At 45.0% G+C, this 19429-nt stretch overlaps 1 protein-coding gene across 1 annotated transcript; it reads right to left on the bottom strand.

Annotated features, from left to right (window-relative positions):
- Positions 1 to 7811: 7811 nt before the first annotated feature.
- LOC127345206 (amino acid permease 1) lies at positions 7812 to 12188 on the bottom strand. Its single transcript, XM_051371648.2, has 5 exons — positions 11897 to 12188; positions 9457 to 9690; positions 9273 to 9366; positions 8827 to 9190; positions 7812 to 8724 (listed from the first exon to the last, which is right to left on the bottom strand). Exons 1-5 carry the CDS (start codon positions 11958 to 11960, stop codon positions 8077 to 8079), a joined length of 1404 nt encoding a protein of 467 aa, XP_051227608.1. The 5' UTR covers positions 11961 to 12188; the 3' UTR covers positions 7812 to 8076.
- Between the last annotated feature and the right edge of the window lie 7241 nt (positions 12189 to 19429).

The raw sequence follows: 19429 nt of genomic DNA on the forward strand, positions 1-19429 counted from the left end.
GATGAATAGAGAATACTTGTTATGTTGATTATCAAAGTTATATCTACGTGTTATTTATGATCTTTCATGCTTTAAGTTACTAGTAGTTTCTCTGGCAAAGTAGATGATTGTAAATCCAATAGGGAGTACTAATTCTAGATAGTGGGTTCATGCATTGACACAGGACGATGTGAGAAAGTTCTAAGGTTGTGTTGTGCTGTTGCCACTAGGGATAAAACATTGATGCTATGTCTAAGGATGTAGTTGTTGATTACATTACGCACCATACTTAATGCAATTGTCTGTTGCTTTGCAACTTAATACTTTGGAGGGTTCGAGATGATAACTTTGAAGGTGGACTTTTTAGGCATAGATGCAGTTGGATGGCGGTCTATGTACTTTGTCGTAATGCCCAATTAAATCTCACTATACTCATCATGATATGTATGTGCATGGTCATGATCTCTTTATTTGTCAATTGCCCAACTGTAATTTGTTCACCCAACATGCTGTTTATCTTATGGGAGAGACACCTCTAGTGAACTGTGGACCCCGGTCCAATTCTCTTTACTGAAATACAATCTACTGCAATGCTGTTCTACTGTTTTCTGCAAACAATCATCTTCCACACAATACGGTTAATCCTTTGTTACAGCAAGCCGGTGAGATTGACAACCTCACTGTTTCGTTGGGGCAAAGTACTTTGGTTGTGTTGTGCAGGTTCCACGTTGGCGCCGGAATCCCTGGTGTTGCGCCGCACTACATCCCGCCGCCATCAACCTTCAACGTGCTTCTTGACTCCTACTGGTCCGATTAAACCTTGGTTTCTTACTGAGGGAAACTTGCCGCTGTGCGCATCACACCTTCCTCTTGGGGTTCCCAACGGACGTGCCAACCACACGCATCAGACTCCATAGAGAATGATGTGATCATCAATATCTATGTTTAACATAAATGGGTTCTCTCTCTAGGGAATGTCTTGAATAATATCCTAGGGTTCTTCTTAAAGATGATGATTTTATCATGTGGATGTATATCCAAGGTTTAGCTCAAGGTTTGACATTGATTCTCCAATAAATATAGAACTCTCTCTTCTCTAAGTGTTGATGTATAATAATTTGAATAGAGAAGAATATAGCAAATGGAAACTTGGGAACATTTCTAGAATTGAGCTCCTTGTCATGATTCCATGATTTAAGTGGAATGAATACCATGAGGTTCATGGTAGGAACAAGGGTTAGTTTAAGACATGGAAAAGATAAGTCAAGAATAGTTTCTCAATTTTATTGCTACTTGATTTGTAGTTGAATAGATGTTCATATTTTATGGCAAAGTATACAATATTATGATCTTTGATAAGATCAAGTAATTGATCATTGCTTAATGTGTTATGGTGTTGATTGTAGTTACATTTGATTTAACCCCTGTAGATCAAATCATCTCTACCCAAAACAAGATTTTTGCAAAGGTCACATTGAGGTTTATAGCACTTGACTTGATGAGCTACTTCAATTCCATCAGGTCTAGTGAAATTGTTACTGTGACATGTTTTATTTGAAAGCACGAAAATTCCCCGGATTTTCTATGCATGAATGCAATACACACATCTGTTTACTCTATTTTTGTAACCCCAAATCCTGGGATATTATAGTACAACTGCACACAAACAGCGAGTACAGGTATAGAAGTACATCTGCACACACTATCGAGTACAAGCGCGCACACGAGCAAGTACAGAAATACAGTCGCGCACACATGCAAGTACAGGTACAGAAGTACAGTCGCGCACACGGGCAAATACAGGTACAAAAGTAGAGTCGCGCAAACGGACAAGTACAGGTAGATAAGTACAGTCGCGCACACGAGCAGCTACAAGTATAAAAGCACATGTACCGAGTAAAGGGAAAAAACTGCACCAAATACACTAAAACAGAAGTACTTATCAGTTCAAGCACGATTACAGTTAGGTACACACCAGGAGTGCAACCATACTAGTATTGGAGGTATAGGAAATAATATCTCGAAGGGATTTCTATTTTCGTGCCCTCGGTTCCTTAGTTGTGCTCAGTTTTCCCCAGCCCCTTAGTTTTTCCTCAGTTTTCCCCAAAACCTTGTCTGAAACCCGCAGAAGGAGGTCGGACGGAAGGAATCCCGTTAGTTGACGTTGGTTGGTGCTGGCAAGTGGGGCCGCTGTTGGTGCCCCGCAGTGGACACGTCTTCACTTATCCAGATCATCGTGGGACCCACAACTTGTCCACGTTAAGTGCGCCGGACCCACAGCTTACCCAGGTGACCGTTGCAAAATGGGAGCCCGAGCCAGCCCCGCGCCCGTGCCCGTGCCATTGCTTCGCCTTTCTTTCTCCGCGCCCCATTGTTCTTCTTCTCCGCCAGCGGCAGCCCTTCTCCGGTAGGCGGGTGATGTCTAGTTTCTCTTCGACCTCCCGTTCTTCATGGCCGCAGTATGGACCCGTGCCTTTGACAAGATGCCCTGACTGCCCACGCCAGGAGCCTCTGAAGCGGTCGATCTGTAAGACGGACGAGAACGGCAACCGTGGACGTGAGTTCGTTGCATGCGAGAGCTTGCCATATAGAGAGGGGGATAAGGTTAGATCTCGCTCCAATTTCTCTGTTTTCTCTCGATTTTCTTGTTATTCCCTCGAATTTGGGATTTAGGGTTCACGTTGTTGTTTTCAGATCTTGAAGAAATGCAGGCATTTCGAGTGGATCGATGTGTACGTTCAGAGGTTTCAGTTGCAGGAATCAATTGGCGCTATTGGGGCGCAATTTGGGAGGGGGACTTCTTTGTAGAGAATGCGGCGGAGAGAGGAGCCGTTCCGATTAGGGACCTTCCGATTATGCCTAATGCTCCCAATGCGAAGCTGGTGGAAGTGAAGGGAGAAGCGAAGAAAATGAACAAGCGATTAAGGCAGCTGATCGAGTTGAAGAAGCAAGCTAATCTGATGGCTGGTTGTTTTTTTGTTGTATAATTACGATCGGATTCTTATCATTGCTCACGGGCGCTAGAAGTTGTTACAAGGGATACCTTGTTACAAATCCATTATTCGATTACATGTACTTGTAGTTGTTTTCAAAGTTAGTGTGTGCATTCACCGAAATTACCAACTATATTCCCTAAAAGAAAAGGAAAGCTAAAGATCGTTGATAATTGTTAGAGGGGTGACAAATAATGCAATCACCGAAATCCGCAAATATGTATGCCTCATGTTTATACCAAAATTATACCACTTTTAGGCCTTTCCAAAATACCAATACCATATCCCAAACTATATTCCCTAAAAGAAAAGGACAGCTAAAGATAGTTGATAATTGTTAGAGGGGTGACAAATAATGCAATCGCCGAAATCCTAAAATGTATGCCTCATGTTTATAACAAAATTATACCACTTTTAGGCCGTTTCAAAATACCAATACTATAACCCAAACTATATTCCCTAAAAGAAAAGGACAGCTCAAGATAGTTGATAATTGTTAGAGGGGTGACAAATAATGCAATCCCCGAAATCCGCAAATATGTATGCCTCATGTTTATACCAAAATTATACCACTTTTAGGCCTTTCCAAAATACCAATACCATATCCCAAACTATATTCCCTAAAAGAAAAGGACAGCTAAAGATAGTTGATAATTGTTAGAGGGGTGACAAATAATGCAATCGCCGAAATCCGCAAAAATGTATGCCTCATGTTTATAACAAAATTATACCACTTTTAGGCCTTTTCAAAATACCAATACTATATCCCAAACTATATTCCCTAAAAGAAAAGGACAGCTCAAGATAGTTGATAATTGTTAGAGGGCTGACAAATAATGCAATCACCGAAATCCGCAAATATGTATGCCTCATGTTTATACCAATACTATATCCCAAACTATATTAAGTGGCAAACTCGTCATTGCATTCTCCACCGACAGAGAGAGAGAGATGGGTGGCCACGAAGAGAGAGAGAGAGAGAGAGAGAGGTTGCCACGAAGAGACGGATAGGGGTATACGCCCGTTAGATCAGTGGATCAACGGTTCGTGGAGTCGATCCGTGTGACAACGGCTCAACCAATCAGGATAAGTTTGGGCTTCTCAGAGCATTTGTGACAGTACTTGAGGGCAAAACTGAGTAGTACTAAGAATCCAAGGGCACATAAATAGTAAATAGACTAAGGGATTCAAACAAAAGAATTACAAAATGAAAAATGTGTGTTTTGTACAATATAATTCATATTGGGCTACATCAAATTATTTGCAATTCAAATATACATGAGTGTGACAATTATGGCATCATTTAGACAAACTATGTTTTGGGAAAGATGTTTTGCAAAGGGGTTTGGGTGGAAAACCATGCATCTTCATAGCTACACTAGTGATTACGAGAAGTGGCAATTTGTGGTAAAACTTGATTTATATATGTTTGTTAAGGTTTTCTAGGTGGCAGGTTGCGTACGAAGACTCCATGAGTAGTTGGCACTATGTTTTTATTTTTGGATTTTTGCGCATGAAATGACTCAATTAGCTATGTTAATCTCATTTGTTGACTCTCTGTTGACCAGCTACGAGGGTAAAACTGAGTATATTGCACTTGCCGGTCTAAGTCCTCGAGGGAAAAGCGAGTACGAGATAAAATTTCTGTATAAGGCACGAGGTTATAACCGAGTACACCAAACGTCCCAGGGTTAGACTCGGGTAGCGGTGCACGCTGCAGCCGTGCATAGCGGACGCGTGTTGCCGTGCATAGCGGACGCGTGTTGCGGTACACGCCACCTTCGTCTTTATAGAGCCCCTCTTTCTCTCCCTCGACGCACGTTCTCACTGGCTCACTGCAACCGCCTCTCTGTCCCATCATCTTCTCCACAACCGAAGAAAAAACCCCGAAGAAAACCGCCGGCGATGGAGAAGAATGAGATGCCCATTGTCGGCACATCAGCCGCCGCCCCGTCCAGGCCCCTGTCGCTGCTTCCATCGTAGCAGCCGGCGCATCGGCCGCCGCCCCGTCCAGGCCCCCGTCGATTGGGACCCGTACGAACCGGTGCGGTACGACGCGCCGGAGAACCCCTACGACACCACCATCGTCGACAACGAGCCGGAGGTAACCCTTTGTTCCCTTGTTCTTATCTCATTTCAATCATTTTGTGTTAGATCTACCGTTATTACGGTTCGTGCATTCCTAGTTCAATCCTTTTTTGTTAGATCTTGCGTTATTACTGTTCGTCTGTTCCTAGTTCGATCCTTTTGTGTTAGATCTTGCGTTATTAGTGTTTGTGATTTGCTTTTGTTTAAGATTTGTGCCGATGATGATGAATATTTGGGCATAAATTGATTCAGGGTTTGGTCAGTAAACAATTGGTGTGTACAAATTTGTTGTGCATGATCTTTGGTTTGCTGACTCAAATCCTGGATATAAGTGTGTCCAATGTAACAGAGGCTACCTCTTTTTTCGAGCCCATATTATCATGCATGATTTTTTGTTCACTCTCTGTTCCATCATCGTTGCAATTGACTCCGTGTTTTTGCACGATCTTTGGTGCTACGTGACAGGTGCGGAACGGCGACGTCGACAGCGGCAGCGAGTCCTTCCACACCAAGACTCGTCACGTCCTCGGGAGGCTGCAGTCCGGCCATTACGATGGCCCTTTTGCTCGAGGCATTTACAAGTGCCCCTTACGCAACAGAAGCTCCGCGCCACCGACTTCAACTCCCTGGTGAACCATGCTGAATCCATTGGCAGATGTGGCGCTAGAGTTGGAAGGACCGTGAACGTGCATGCGTACATGGCCAAACACAATGCACTTGGGCTTCACCTGCGCAACCTCCAAGCGAGTCACACGCGCTACCTGGTGGCGTTGAACGTGCCTACCGCACTCTACGTATGTGTTGCTCTATCTCGTAGAGCAGCTTAATTTCATGTAAAATGTAGCTTATGTTGGATCTATCGGTACTACTTTTGGATCTGTCCTGAATATATCTATGCTATGTTGGTTGCTGTATGCAGCTTATCCTATATTTTTTCTCTGGATTTGTGCCCTAGATTTCCTACCTGATTGGGTAAAAACGAAGGCATAAAGAAATGAATGGCGTTAAAAAACAGAAGGAGAAGCTGCTCTAGATTTGCTACCAATTTGGGCTATCAAATATGAATGAGATCGAGCGATAGAGAGGAAAAAGGTACATTGAAAACTGCTAATCTGGGCGAAAGAGACAGAAACCACTCGTGCCCCCGTCCCGGACCCACACGCTACGGCCCCACACGCTACGGCCACACAAACACGGCCTCGTCCTGTCCCACGCGGTCCCTTCCTACCAGCCCCACACGACGCGGTCCCACACGACGCGACCCCACAAACGACACGACCCCACTCGTCAGCACGGAACGGTCAACTTAACGGATTCCTTCCGTCCGAGCTCCTTCTGCGGTTCAGACAAGGGCTTGGGGAAAACTGAGGAAAAACTAAGGAGCTGGGGAAAACTGAGTACAACTAAGGACCTGAGGGCACGAAAATAGAAATCCCTATCTCGAAACCTATCAACATGGGATCTAGTTTCAAAGATCTTGACGCGAGGATCTCAAAAGTGAAAACGGATCGTAATTTGGACTTACGATTCTCAAGATATTTCATTTTGAAAAACGAAAGGTAAAATCTCACACAACCTAGCCCCCTATGTCTTCTCTCTCCTTCCTCATCTCCACCTTACTTTCCCTTGCGACACGTGGCAAGCAGTGAGACCACTTCCGAGGGATTTTCTGGCATCACAGCGTCAATTATCGCGTGCGGAGCGAGTTGCATTCCCTTCGCGAAGATTGACCTTTTTCTAACAATTTCCCAAGTTCTTTGGAAGATTTCATGTGCAGATATAAAATACAAAGCAAAACACTATGCGTGGAAAGGCCAAAGTTCTCACAGTGGACATCCGCCGACAAAGGGAAAGGCCACACAAATAGAATCAAGCCACACACGAATCATGTTGACTGAGACTGAGAACTAGCAAATCCAAAATACAGTAATAGGTCCAAATACTAAGAATCTTTGTGTCAAAAAAATACTAAGAATCTGTACAATGGGAGTCAGCATTCCTTCACTGTTGCCACATTAGATATTTTTTTTTAGTTGAAGGAGAGAGAATGAATAAAGAGAAGATTAACTTTTTTTAGCTAAGAGATGATTTTTTTTTTCCAAAATAGTACCTCCTGCCCAAAATACATTGCATATAAAATTTGGTTAAAGTTAAACTTCGTAAAGTTTGCTCATGTATATTGATAAAAATAACAATATATACAATATAAATTAATCTTTTTAGAATTTCCATCAAAATATATTTTCATATTATATGCATTTAATGTATTAATTATTCATATTGTTATCTATATTTTTAGTCAAAGTTTGGAAAGTTTGACTTGCACAAAAAATTATGCGCAACATAATATGGGCAGGAAAGTGTAAGACAAAATTATTTTCTCCATTGTACCACGCGTCTTACTTTTGTCAACCCAATTTTCTAGTATAACTTATTGATTCTCGTTAATTGCTAGAGATGACTTCTCCAGTGTGCCATAGGTCTTTCTTATCAACCTATTTTTCTACTAAAACTAATTAATTCTCATTAATTACTAGAGATGGTAATAAAAGATAATGCATTATACTATTTATATTTTGTGCTTTTCCTAAATGGTGTGCACCGCGAGCCACCATTGTACATGCTCTAATGTTTGCTTTGTATGGGTTTGAACCGGGGACGACGTGATAACCAACTACACCACAAAACCAACATTTGTGGACTTATCAAATCGGTTGTTTCACAATTTCACACAAATCGGTTACAAATTGGTTGTTGAACAATTTAACACAAATTAATTTAACTGTACCACAAGAGAAGAGAATATATCGATCACAAATCGTTTGTTTCACAATTTCACACCAAGTACCCAGCCATAGCTGCGGTACACGACGACCCTAAACTATGACAATCAACATACACATAGCTCTCACGATAATAACACGACCAAACCGTCCCAAAAGCTATCTAGCAGATCGGGCAGCAGAACAGTGAAGCAAATATGCAGACGCATCAGTTTGTCACCGATCGCTGTCGATCACAGCTTGGTCTTGAACATTGTGACGTGGCCGAGGCGCTGGACGATGTCGGCCACGGAGCCCACGGCGGCGAGCAGCGACACGAGGAGCGCGCCGAAGTTGAGCGCCTGCAGCGCCAACCACTTGCGGCTGCCGCGCGGCACCTTGGCCTGCGTGATGTACATGGTGACCGGGAAGTAGACGGTGAGTGGCCAGAACGCGGCGGCGCCGAGCAGCCCGAGAATCGCGTTGAAGAAAGGCAGCATCAGGGAGACGATCGTGGTGGCGGCCACGAACGCCGTGCGCAGCACCAGCTTGCACATGGTGAACCGCATCGCGCGTCCTCCGGGCAGCCTCAGCGCGTACTCCCGGTGGAAGAAGCCCGACTCTGGGTACCGGCTCCGCAGCCACTTCTCGTAGCACGCGAACACGGGCTGCGCGTACACCTGGTAGGCGCCGACGAGGTGGATGACGACGGCGACGTTGGCGAGGTCCACGAGCCAGAAGGGCTCGTCGAAGCCGGTGAGGATGTTCCCCGGCGCGTCGTTGCCGAATGCCGCGTACCCGATGCAGCCCAGCGACACGTAGAAGGCCGTCGTCACGCCGATGCCGTACAGGCTCGCCCTCTTCATCGTCACGTTCTCCGACGGCGGCGACTTCACCGTGTCCTGCAAAACACACGAGCCACGCCATTGAAGTCATCATCACGAGCTCAAGAGCGTGCATTACGAACTACTCTGAAGGCAATGTGCACTTAATTAGTTAATTACCTGGATCTCAATAAGAAGCATGGAGTAGGTGTAGGCGAAGGCTATGTTGCCGAGGGCCTGCAGGAAGTTCCACGTCCTGGTCGGCGCGGACACGCCACCGGGGCCGCCGATCTTGCTGCCGAGGATGGTGCCGTAGGCCCTGTGGTTGGCCGCGAACTTGGCGGCGCTGAGGAAGAGCGCGACGAACGAATAGGTGAAGGACATGACGGCCGCGACGATCGAGATGAAGGTGACCTTCTCCAGGCTCGGGAGCTGGGACAGCACTACCTCCACGAGGCCGAACAGCACGAGGTACATCGTCCCTTCCTGGCTGCAGTTTGCGCCGTGGCCCTTGTAATGGCGGCAGTTGCTGCGCACCACGGACCTGCATCACAAGGACCATCTTTCAGTATCAAGACATGACAATACTGAAAACAATTCTCAGAGGCTATCTTGAGCTTAATTACATGATGCCCGTGGCAGCTGTGATGGTGTAACCAACTATGGCTCCGCAGAGAATCGCGTACTGTGCAATGCCGCACACAGCTACGTCCCTAGGCCCTGTACATAAATTCAGAAGCCCTCGTCAGAATCACAAACATTTCATCCACCCTGCCAACGTCAGGACAAGTTTGAGGGTTGTTTTGTTACCGAGGCTGGAGCGGACGGCGTCCATGTAGGTGTAATTGCGTTTGCCGTGGACGGGGTCCGGCGAGCGGTAGCAGTCGGTCAGGAGGACGGCGGTGAAGTAGGTGATGTAGGCGCAGCCGATGAGGGCGATGGGGCCAAGGATCCACCCCATCTGTGCCACGCTCCACGGCAGCGCCAGCACGCCGGACCCGATGATGGCCGTTATGGCGTGCGTCGTCGCGGTCCATACCGTTCCTGCCCAATTTCAGAGTCATTACAATTTCAGTACAGTCTGACGTGCAGCATGCATAACTGTTGCATTACAGTCAAGCATAGACTAAGCAAATGATGTGACAGTTGCAGTTTGTAACCATAAGGTAAGAGAAGTAGCATGGTGACATCTCAGTTAAGTCCCAATTACAGTGGAGTAGATTGCAACTTGCAAGTCAACCTCCAACCAGTGAGATGGAATCATCATATTCTCAAAAGTCAGAAGGATCTGCAACAACCATTAGTGATGAATACATTGTGCAAAGTGAAGACCATTAACTCGATCTACTGCCCATGCGCTGGACAACATTACGTAAAGCATATCAACTGACGGAGCTACTACAAACTAGCAACTTTGACAACTTGTCAATATAAGCACTGGATTTTATTCGCCAGGTCCAAAAGCAGCACCATTCTATGGGCTTTGATCTAGGCACCCAAGCAAAGTGGCAACTATTAAACACCTAAAGCGAGATCTCTTTGCGTTACTCGTAAGTCGTGATATACTAACCCAATAACTGAACTGCATAAAACAGCACAAGGAGACTCTTTTGGAACAACGTAAGCATCCACCTGGAGAGAAAACCTTTTCAGGAAGAAACCTGCGTCCGGTTGCATGCAGATGTGGATTATGATGTGGTATCCATTATCCAGCAAGCATGATTCAGTTAAACATCAGGTACTTCCTTTCAGATTAAAGGTAATCAAACGCATGCTTTCTGACGTGCACGCTTAGATTCTGTACTTAACAAGTCAATCAGTGTATAGACTACATAATGGTACCCTCTACATTCTTCCTCACTGCGTGTTATTTTTTCTCAAGAACATCCTCACTGTGTATGACTAGATTCGCAACAGTCCTCATCATGGAATCAGTTATTATACTTTGATGCAATGATTCCATGAAATCTATAGCAGTGCTAGGATGCTACATGAATATAGCCTTACAGGTTTACAGCCACATCCACGTCAAAGGCATTTTGGCGCACACTAAAACAACTTCCATTAGACTATTGAGGATTCGACGATGAATAGTGTTCTCCACTCTTTCGGGGATTCTGATGCTAAAACAGTATGACAATGACTGCTGCAGCAACAACATTTCGTGCCACTATCTCACACACCACTAGACTGCATTGGAGTTGCAACAAGGCTGCTATATGGTAGTAGTGCCTGCCTAGTCACCGGAATTAGCAACAGGGGTTCCCGCATATATATGGCATTCGGACCTAATTCCTGCATCAATACTCTGCCACCAACCCGGTTCCCATAATTCAGGATGTCCTAAAAGCTGTGGTACAGAAGCTTCACAAAATGGGTGGAAAGTTATCAGAAAATGGTTGTTTTCAGGTAATATTATGCAACGTGCCTGCATTTCTGCCCGGTTTCATGGGTGGATGTCAATCTGGACATGTGAATATGTGGTGTGTGAAACAACAGGGGTAGAGATGGCCGTGCTGTAGAGAGTAGCATTTTAGACTAGTTGGGCATGCATGCTTGGAAACAGAAGGCATGTAAAAGGGACAGCTCCGAATCTCAAAGAGGCTACGTTGCTAATCATCGGCAATTTTTGCTCTGTTCTGTTGCAACATTTTGCTCTGTCAATGGAGAGTTCCTAAGTCCTAACCACGAACTGATACTAATTTTCCTAATGTATGCTAACATCTGTTTCCAAAATCAAATGTGTGCTAACTTGGTCACACTAATTTTTAAGCATAGTGGTTGAATTTATTCTATGCTACCCACCCAGCTAGCTTGCAGTGTAACCGCCAATATTCTTCTGAATCGCACATTCCAAAGCTAAATGGGTAGTTTCACATTCCAAAACCCATAGATGTAGAGAGGTACTCCAGGGATTTCAGAGATGTTTCCCTTTAAAAAGGGATTTCAGGGATGAGCCGTTTAGCAATTCTATCACCACTACCGTTTCCCTAAAACCTGTGCGAGACTGCGACGACACACGAACTGTTCTACCGGCGCCTACCTTACCTCCCGACTGTTTCTTGCGCATGGACCTGAATACATCTGAGCTTATACATAGAGAGAGAACAGCATTCCAGCCATGTCTCGTCGGCACAAGGACGAGCGAGTTTGACAGTACTGCATCAACCGAACGAATAAACGAACTCCAACTCCGAGAAACAGACTCAGGAAGGGGAGAGACCGAGAGAGTGGGTCGCGTGTGTTATACCTGTTCTTACACGGCCGTCGTCGTCGACCTCCGGCGCCACCTCCGTCACCTTCTCCACGTCCATCTCTCCCCCTCCCTCTCTCTTTTCTCTCTCGCTTGAGTTCTGAGATGGAGTCAGTTGCGCCTGCAAGCGGCGGCTATATATAGAGCCGGCGATGCCTTGCACCTGACCGGCCTTTCACTGTACATTCATTCTTTTAATGCGGCGATACCTCAATTACAATCCCCCACGGAATCCCACGAATACCTTCAGCGGCCCCTCGCAGAAAAGGAAAACAATTCCGCGTCGAGGCAAACACCAGACGAGCAGACGATCATCTATTATGGCAAGTGACAGCTGTTGATAGCCTTCTGTTTGGAGAAAATTAACAAATTTGAGCTAATTTCGGGCAAATTTCTGTCCCAGTACATATGGCTAGGCGACAGAGGGTGTATCTGGCCACGATCCATATGTAGCGGGCAGGTATACTGAACGTACTTTGGCTATGTACGTAGAAATAAAAATGGGGCTAGCAGAAGGAGAGTGTTTACTTTATGACCACATTCAACTCGCTAGTACTCAATCAAGCACTAAATGGGCGAAATCAACCTTTACATGTTTGTGAAGCACTCCGTTCTAGTTTTAATTACAGTCAAACTTTGTAATAATTGACCAATTTGTTGAATGTAGATGGGCTGCAGCCCAATAAGACAGCCCATGTAGTTTACAATTCCTGAAATCTTAAGGCTCATCACGTTGGCAGCTTGGGACAGCCTTGGAGGACAAAGATTAGTCCCACATTGCTAGTTGGGAGAGAGTTGGAGTGGTATATAAGGGCTGTTGTTCTAGTCCTTCCAAGTGAGTGAGAATAGAAGGAGCCCTCGCGCACTCCTCCTCCTCCGCCCGTCCCGGCACGTCGTGTCGCGTCGTGTCGTGTGACTCGAGTTTGAGTTCGAGACACACTTAAGGAAGTCTAAATTTTTGCTTGGTACACACTGAGTTGGGTACGTGTCGACCTGCATGTGCATGCTCGTCGCGTGTCCCTGGTTTCCTACGCGTGGCAACGCGGTGGGGTCGGCTCTCCTCCCAGGCTTTACAAGGAGACAGATTAGATCTGGAGAATACACCTCTCAGAACTCTCTAGTCCGTCTCTCTCACGGAGTTCCTTTTGCTGCGCTACTCTCTAGTCTTCCCCATCCCGGCGACTGCGTGCACAGCCGTCCGGGAGAGCAGGCCTCCGAAATCCCGTCCGTTGAGATCCTGCACCGGGAGACGAGCGATAAGGTTTTTGAGGAGCGTCTCGGCGCGACTGCTCGCTGATGTTCGTGCTCTTCTTCGCCGCTTCGACTGCTTCATCGACGACTCCGACTACACCATGGGCGACATCAACAACTCCCATGGTGGTGGTGCTGCTGCTGGTGCGACCTTCCCAGTCGCGATGTACGTGTTTTTTCTATCCTACCTTGCAATGCTACTTGTTCCATGTTCAAATCTGATGCATGTGCTTAGTCTGATGTGTGTGGTTAAATATGCTTGTGCATCTGTAATGTTGCTTTCGGTAATTAAACTCACACGAAAATTGCCTAATATTCTAACAATCCAAAAACCTTATATGCTTAGCCAATTTTCACCGTCTGGTTTTGCTGTTGCGCTCAAACCGAGCCCGTTTACGGGTTCTCATTTCAAGAGATGGAAGAATCAGACCCTCTTGTGGCTCACTTCTATGGGCGTGCACCGAGTTGCGGAAGGTACTCCCAAAGGTCCGCTTACTCCTGAAGAGGATAAAGCATTCGGGGATGCCACCGTAATCTTCGTGGGTGCCGTCCTAAATGTGCTTGGAGACAAGTTGGTTGATGCTTATCTACACATCCAAAATGGGAAGGAACTGTGGGATGCACTGGACGCTAAGTTTGGTGTTGCCGATGCCGGAGGTGAACTGTATGCTATGGAGCATCTCAATGACTACAGAATGGTTGAGAACCGGTCTGTAGTAGAACAGGCTCATGAGATACAGATCATGACAAAGGAACTTGAGCTCCTCAAGTATGTGCTACCGGACAAGTTTGTCGCGGGATGCATTGTCGCTAAGCTTCCCCCTTCATGGAGGAACTTTGCCACTTCTCTGAAACATCAGAGGCATGAGTTCTCTGTTGAGAATATCATGGGCTCTCTGGATGTTGAGGAGAAGGCGAGGGCAAAAGACAAACACACTGGAGGAACCGAGGGACGTTCTGCTGCCAATGTGGTACATAAAAATGCCCACAAGTCCAAGGAAAAGAACAAGGGAGTCTCCCAGACTACCAACTTCAAGAAGAAGGGGAAAACAAAGAAGAAAGATCCTTGCTGGGTGTGTGGCGAGACAGGCTATTGGGCTAATCGCTGTCCACAACGCAAAGGAAAGAAAGGTCAGGCTGGACAGAACTCAAACTCTGTCAGCATGGTCATTGGCAACACAGGTGAAGGAACTACAGGGTATGGTAATATATATATTACCTATTGTTCTTTCGGTGTTTTAGCCCACATAATGGTGGGTTGATACAGGTCCTAATGTTCATGTGTGTGCTGACATCTCCATGTTTACCTCTTACCAGGCCCGAGGTTCCTCAGTAATGATGGGGAATGGGTTACATGCTACTGTTCATGGTGTTGGCACGGTAGATCTGAAGTTTACTTCGAGAAAGATCGTGCAACTAAAGAACGTGCTGCATGTCCCTTCTATCAAGAAGAATCTCGTTAGTGGCTCCTGTCTTATGAAAGATGGGTTTAAGTTAGTGTTGCCCAATAAAGTTGTATTGTCTAAGTATGGAACATTTGTTGGAAAGGGCTATGAATGTGAGGGAATGTTTCGCTTCTCTCTAGAAGACTTCTGTGATAATGTTGTGAACCATGTAAGCACTAGTGCTAATGAAACTAATGTTTGGTATTCATGACTTTGTCATGTTAATTTCGGTTGTATGATGCGGCTTGCTGATATGAGTTTAATTCCGAAATTCACCTTTGTCAAAGGCTCTAAGTGCCATCTTGTGTGCAAGCAAAGCAGCCTCGCAAGCCTCACAAGCCTGCGAAGGAAAGAAACTTGGCACCACTAGAGCTCATACATTCAGATCTATGTGAGATGAATGGTGAGTTGAAGAGAGGTGGAAAGAAATATTTCATGACTTTGATTGATGATTCCACTAGGTACTGTTATGTGTATCTCCTGAAAACTAAAGATGAGGCTCTTGATTTCTTTAAAATCTATAAGGATGAAGTTGAGAATCAACTTGAAAGAAAGATAAAAAGGGTTCGGTCCGATCGTGGTGGAGAGTACTTTTCTAACGAGTTCAATTTATTCTGTGCGGAACATGGTATAATCCATGAGAGGACGCCTCCCAATTCCCCACAATCCAATGGGATTGCGGAAAGGAAAAAAACCGTACTCTAACAGATTTTGTTAATGCCATGTTAGATGTTTCAGGTTTATCCAAGGAATGGTGGGGGGAGGCTATATTGACTTCGTGTCATGTCCTAAACCGTGTTCCGACCAAGAATAAAGAGATTACCCCTTATGAGGAATGGGAAAAGAAAAGACCAACACTCTCCTACCTACGAACTTGGGGATGTTTGGCTAAAGTGAATTTGCCAATCACCAAGAAGCGAAAGCTTGGACCAAAAATCGTGGACTGTGTCTTTCTTGGCTATGCTGCCCATAGCATTGCTTATAGATTTCTCGTGGTGAAATCTGGAGTGGACGACATGAATGTTGGCACCATCTTTGAATCAAGAGATGCTACATTTTTGAGGATATATTTCCTATGAGAGATATGCATGGCTTGTCTAGTTGGGAATCTGATCTAATACATGAAACTCCTATGGAGTCTGATGAGGAATCTGATGATGAGAGTTCAGATTCTGATGAGGATGACAATGAATCTCCAACAAGGAGCAAGAGACAAAGGATTGCAAAATCTTTTGGTAATGATTTCATTGTGTATCTTGTGGATGATACTCCCACTACTATTTAAGAAGCTCTCACATCTCCTGATGCAGACTACTGGAAGGAAGCGGTTCAAAGCGAGATGGATTCCATCTTGGCTAGTGGAACGTGGGAGTTAACTGAACGTCCTTATGGGTGCAAACCTGAAGGATGTAAATGGGTATTTAAGAAGAAGCTTCGAGCTGATGGTACTATTGAGAAGTACAAAGCTCAGCTTGTAGCCAAAGGCTATACCCAAAAGGAAGGCAAAGATTTCTTCGATACCTACTCACTTGTGGCAAGATTGACCACCATTCGAGTACTACTGTCATTGGCTGCCTCGCACGGTCTTCTCGTTCATCAAATGGACGTTAAGACGTCTTTCCTAAATGGGGAGTTGGATGAGAAAATTTACATGGAACAGCCTGATGGTTTCGTACTACAAGGTTGATACGTCTCAAACGTATCTATAATTTCTTATGTTCCATGCTAGTTTTATGACAATACTCACATGTTTTATATACACTTTATATCATTTTTATGCATTTTCCGGCACTAACCTATTAACAAGATGCTGAAGCGCTAGTTCCTGTTTTCTGCTGTTTTTGGTTTCAGAAATCCTACACAGAAAATATTCTCGGAATTGGACGAAACAAAAGCCCACGGTCTTATTTTCCACGGAGTCTTCCAGAACACCGAAGAGGAGACGAAGAGGGGCCACGAGGCGGCCACACCATAGGGGGCGCGGCCCCACCCCTGGCCGCGCCGCCATATGGGGTGAGCCCCTCGGGCATCCCCCGACTCTGCCCCTTCGCCTATATAATCCTTCCGTCGCGAAAACCCTAGTACCGAGAGCCACGATACGAGAAAAGTTACTGAGACGCCGCCGCCGTCAATCCCATCTCGGGGGATTCTGAAGATCTCCTCCGGCACCCTGCCGGAGAGGGGAATCATCACCGAAGGGCTCTACATCACCATGCCCGCCTCCGGACTGATGCGTGAGTAGTTCATCCTTGGACTATGGGTCCATAGCAGTAGCTAGATGGTTGTCTTCTCCTCTTGTGCTATCATGTTTAGATCTTGTGAGCTGCCTATCATGATCAAGATCATCTATTTGTAATGCTACATGTTGTGTTTGTTGGGATCCGATGAATATGGAATACTATGTCAAGTTGATTATCTATCTATCATATATGTGTTGTTTATGATCTTGCATGCTCTCCGTTGCTAGTAGAGGCTCTGGCCAAGTTGATACTTGTAACTCCAAGAGGGAGTATTTATGCTAGATAGTGGGTTCATGCCTCCATTGAATCTGGGACAGTGACAGAAAGTTCTAAGGTTGTGGATGTGCTGTTGCCACTAGGGATAAAACATCAATGCTTTGTCTAAGGATATTTGTATTGTTTACATTACGCACAGTACTTAATGCAATTGTCTGTTGTTTGCAACTTAATACTGGAAGGGGTGCGGATGCTAACCCGAAGGTGGACTTTTTAGGCATAGATGCATGATGGATAGCGGTCTATGTTTTTTGTCGTAATGCCCTAAGTAAATCTCATAGTAGTCATCATGATATGTATGTGCATTGTTATACCCTCTTGATACGTCTCAAACGTATCTATAATTTCTTATGTTCCATGCTAGTTTTATGACAATACTCACATGTTTTATATACACTTTATATCATTTTGATGCATTTTCCGGTACTAACCTATTAACAAGATGCCGAAGCGCCAGTTCCTGTTTTCTGTTGTTTTTGGTTTCAGAAATCCTACACAGGAAATATTCTCGTAATTGGACGAAACAAAAGCCCACGGTCTTATTTTCCACGGAGGCTTCCAGAACACCGAAGAGGAGACGGAGAGGAGCCACGAAGCGGCCACACCCTAGGGGGGCGCGGCCCCACCCCTGGCCGCGCCGCCCTATGGGGTGGGCCCCTCGGGACTCCACCGACATCGCCCCTTCGCCTATATATTCCTCCGTCTCCGAAAACCCTAACGACCGACGATATTCCACGAAGAGTTCCGTAGCCGCCGCCATCGCGAAGCCAAGTTCGGGGGACAGAATCTCTGTTCCGGCACGCCGCCGGGACGGGGAATTGCCCCCGGAGTCATCTCCATCGACACCACCGCCATCTTCATCGTCGTTGCTGCCTCCCATGATGAGGAGGGAGTAGTTCTCCCCCGAGGCTGAGGGCTCTACCGGTAGCTATGTGGTTCATCTCTCTCTCTCCCATGGTGTGATCTTTATGTGATCATGAGCTTTGTATCACTATTAATCTACGTGCTACTCTAGTGATGTTATTAAAGTAGTATATTCCTCCTCCATGATGTAAAGTTGACAGTGTATGCATCATGTAGTACTTGGCGTAGGTTATGATTGTAATCTCTTGTAGATTATGAAGTTAACTATTACTATGATAGTATTGATGTGATCTATTCCCCCTTTCATAGCTATTGTTGACAGCGTGTATGCTATGTTAGTACTCGGTCTAAATTGCAACGGTCTATTATGCACTCTAGAGGTTACTTTAATATGAACTCCGGATTCACTCTCCACGGTGTGATGGTGACAGTGTGTGCATCGTATGTGATTCCTTTATGAAGTTGTGGAGCTTGTTTACTCCGGCTTGAGGTGTGCTTTGTAGCCCTACACAATGAATGGTGTTTGTTATCCAACAAGAGAGTGTTTAAGAGTAGTATTTATTTATTCAGTTATGTGATCATTGTTGAGAGTGTCCACTAGTGAAAGTATGATCCCTAGGCCTTGTTTCTAAGCATTGAAACACCGTTTCCAACAAGTTCTGTTACATGTTCGATTGCTGCCATCTTTATTTCAGATTGCAATTACTACTTATAATCATCCATATTACTTGTATTTCACTATCTCGTCGCCGAACTAGTGCACCTATACATCTGACAAGTGTATTAGGTGTGTTGGGGACACAAGAGACTTCTTGTATCTTAATTGCAGGGTTGCTTGAGAGGGATATCTTTGACCTCTACCTCCCTGAGTTCGATAAACCTTGGGTGATTCACTTAAGGGAAACTTGCTGTTGTTCTACAAACCTCTGCTCTTGGAGGCCCAACACTGTCTACAGGAATAGAAGCGTGCGTAGAAATCAAGCTATTTTCTGGCACCGTTGCCGGGGAGGTAAGGTAAAAGGTATTCACATCCTCCGACTACTAAGCTATTTCCTAGCACTGTTGTCGGTGTGTGAGTGCTCGAAGCTATTTCCTTTAGATTCTGCAATTATATCTTTTTGTTTCTTGTTTTTATTTCACTAGTTAGGCTTAATGGAAAACAAAAAAAAATAGAGATCTTTATGAAATTTATATTGAATTAGGACATGAGGTGTTTGAAGAGAAAATTAAAAAACCTATGGAACTTTATATGCATGCTAATGGCAATGTTATTAGTATGAATGCCTTAAACACCATTGTTGCTAATGCTATGGAAAATTCTAAGCTTGGGGAAGCTGGTTTTGATGAGCATGATATTTTTAGTTCCCCAAGCATGGAGGAGAAAATTTACTTTGATGATACTTTACCTCCTATATATGATGATTACAATGATGACTATCATATTTTCAGTCCAC

This window comes from Lolium perenne, chromosome 3 (genome assembly GCF_019359855.2).
Source record: "Lolium perenne isolate Kyuss_39 chromosome 3, Kyuss_2.0, whole genome shotgun sequence".
NCBI lineage: Eukaryota > Viridiplantae > Streptophyta > Magnoliopsida > Poales > Poaceae > Lolium > Lolium perenne.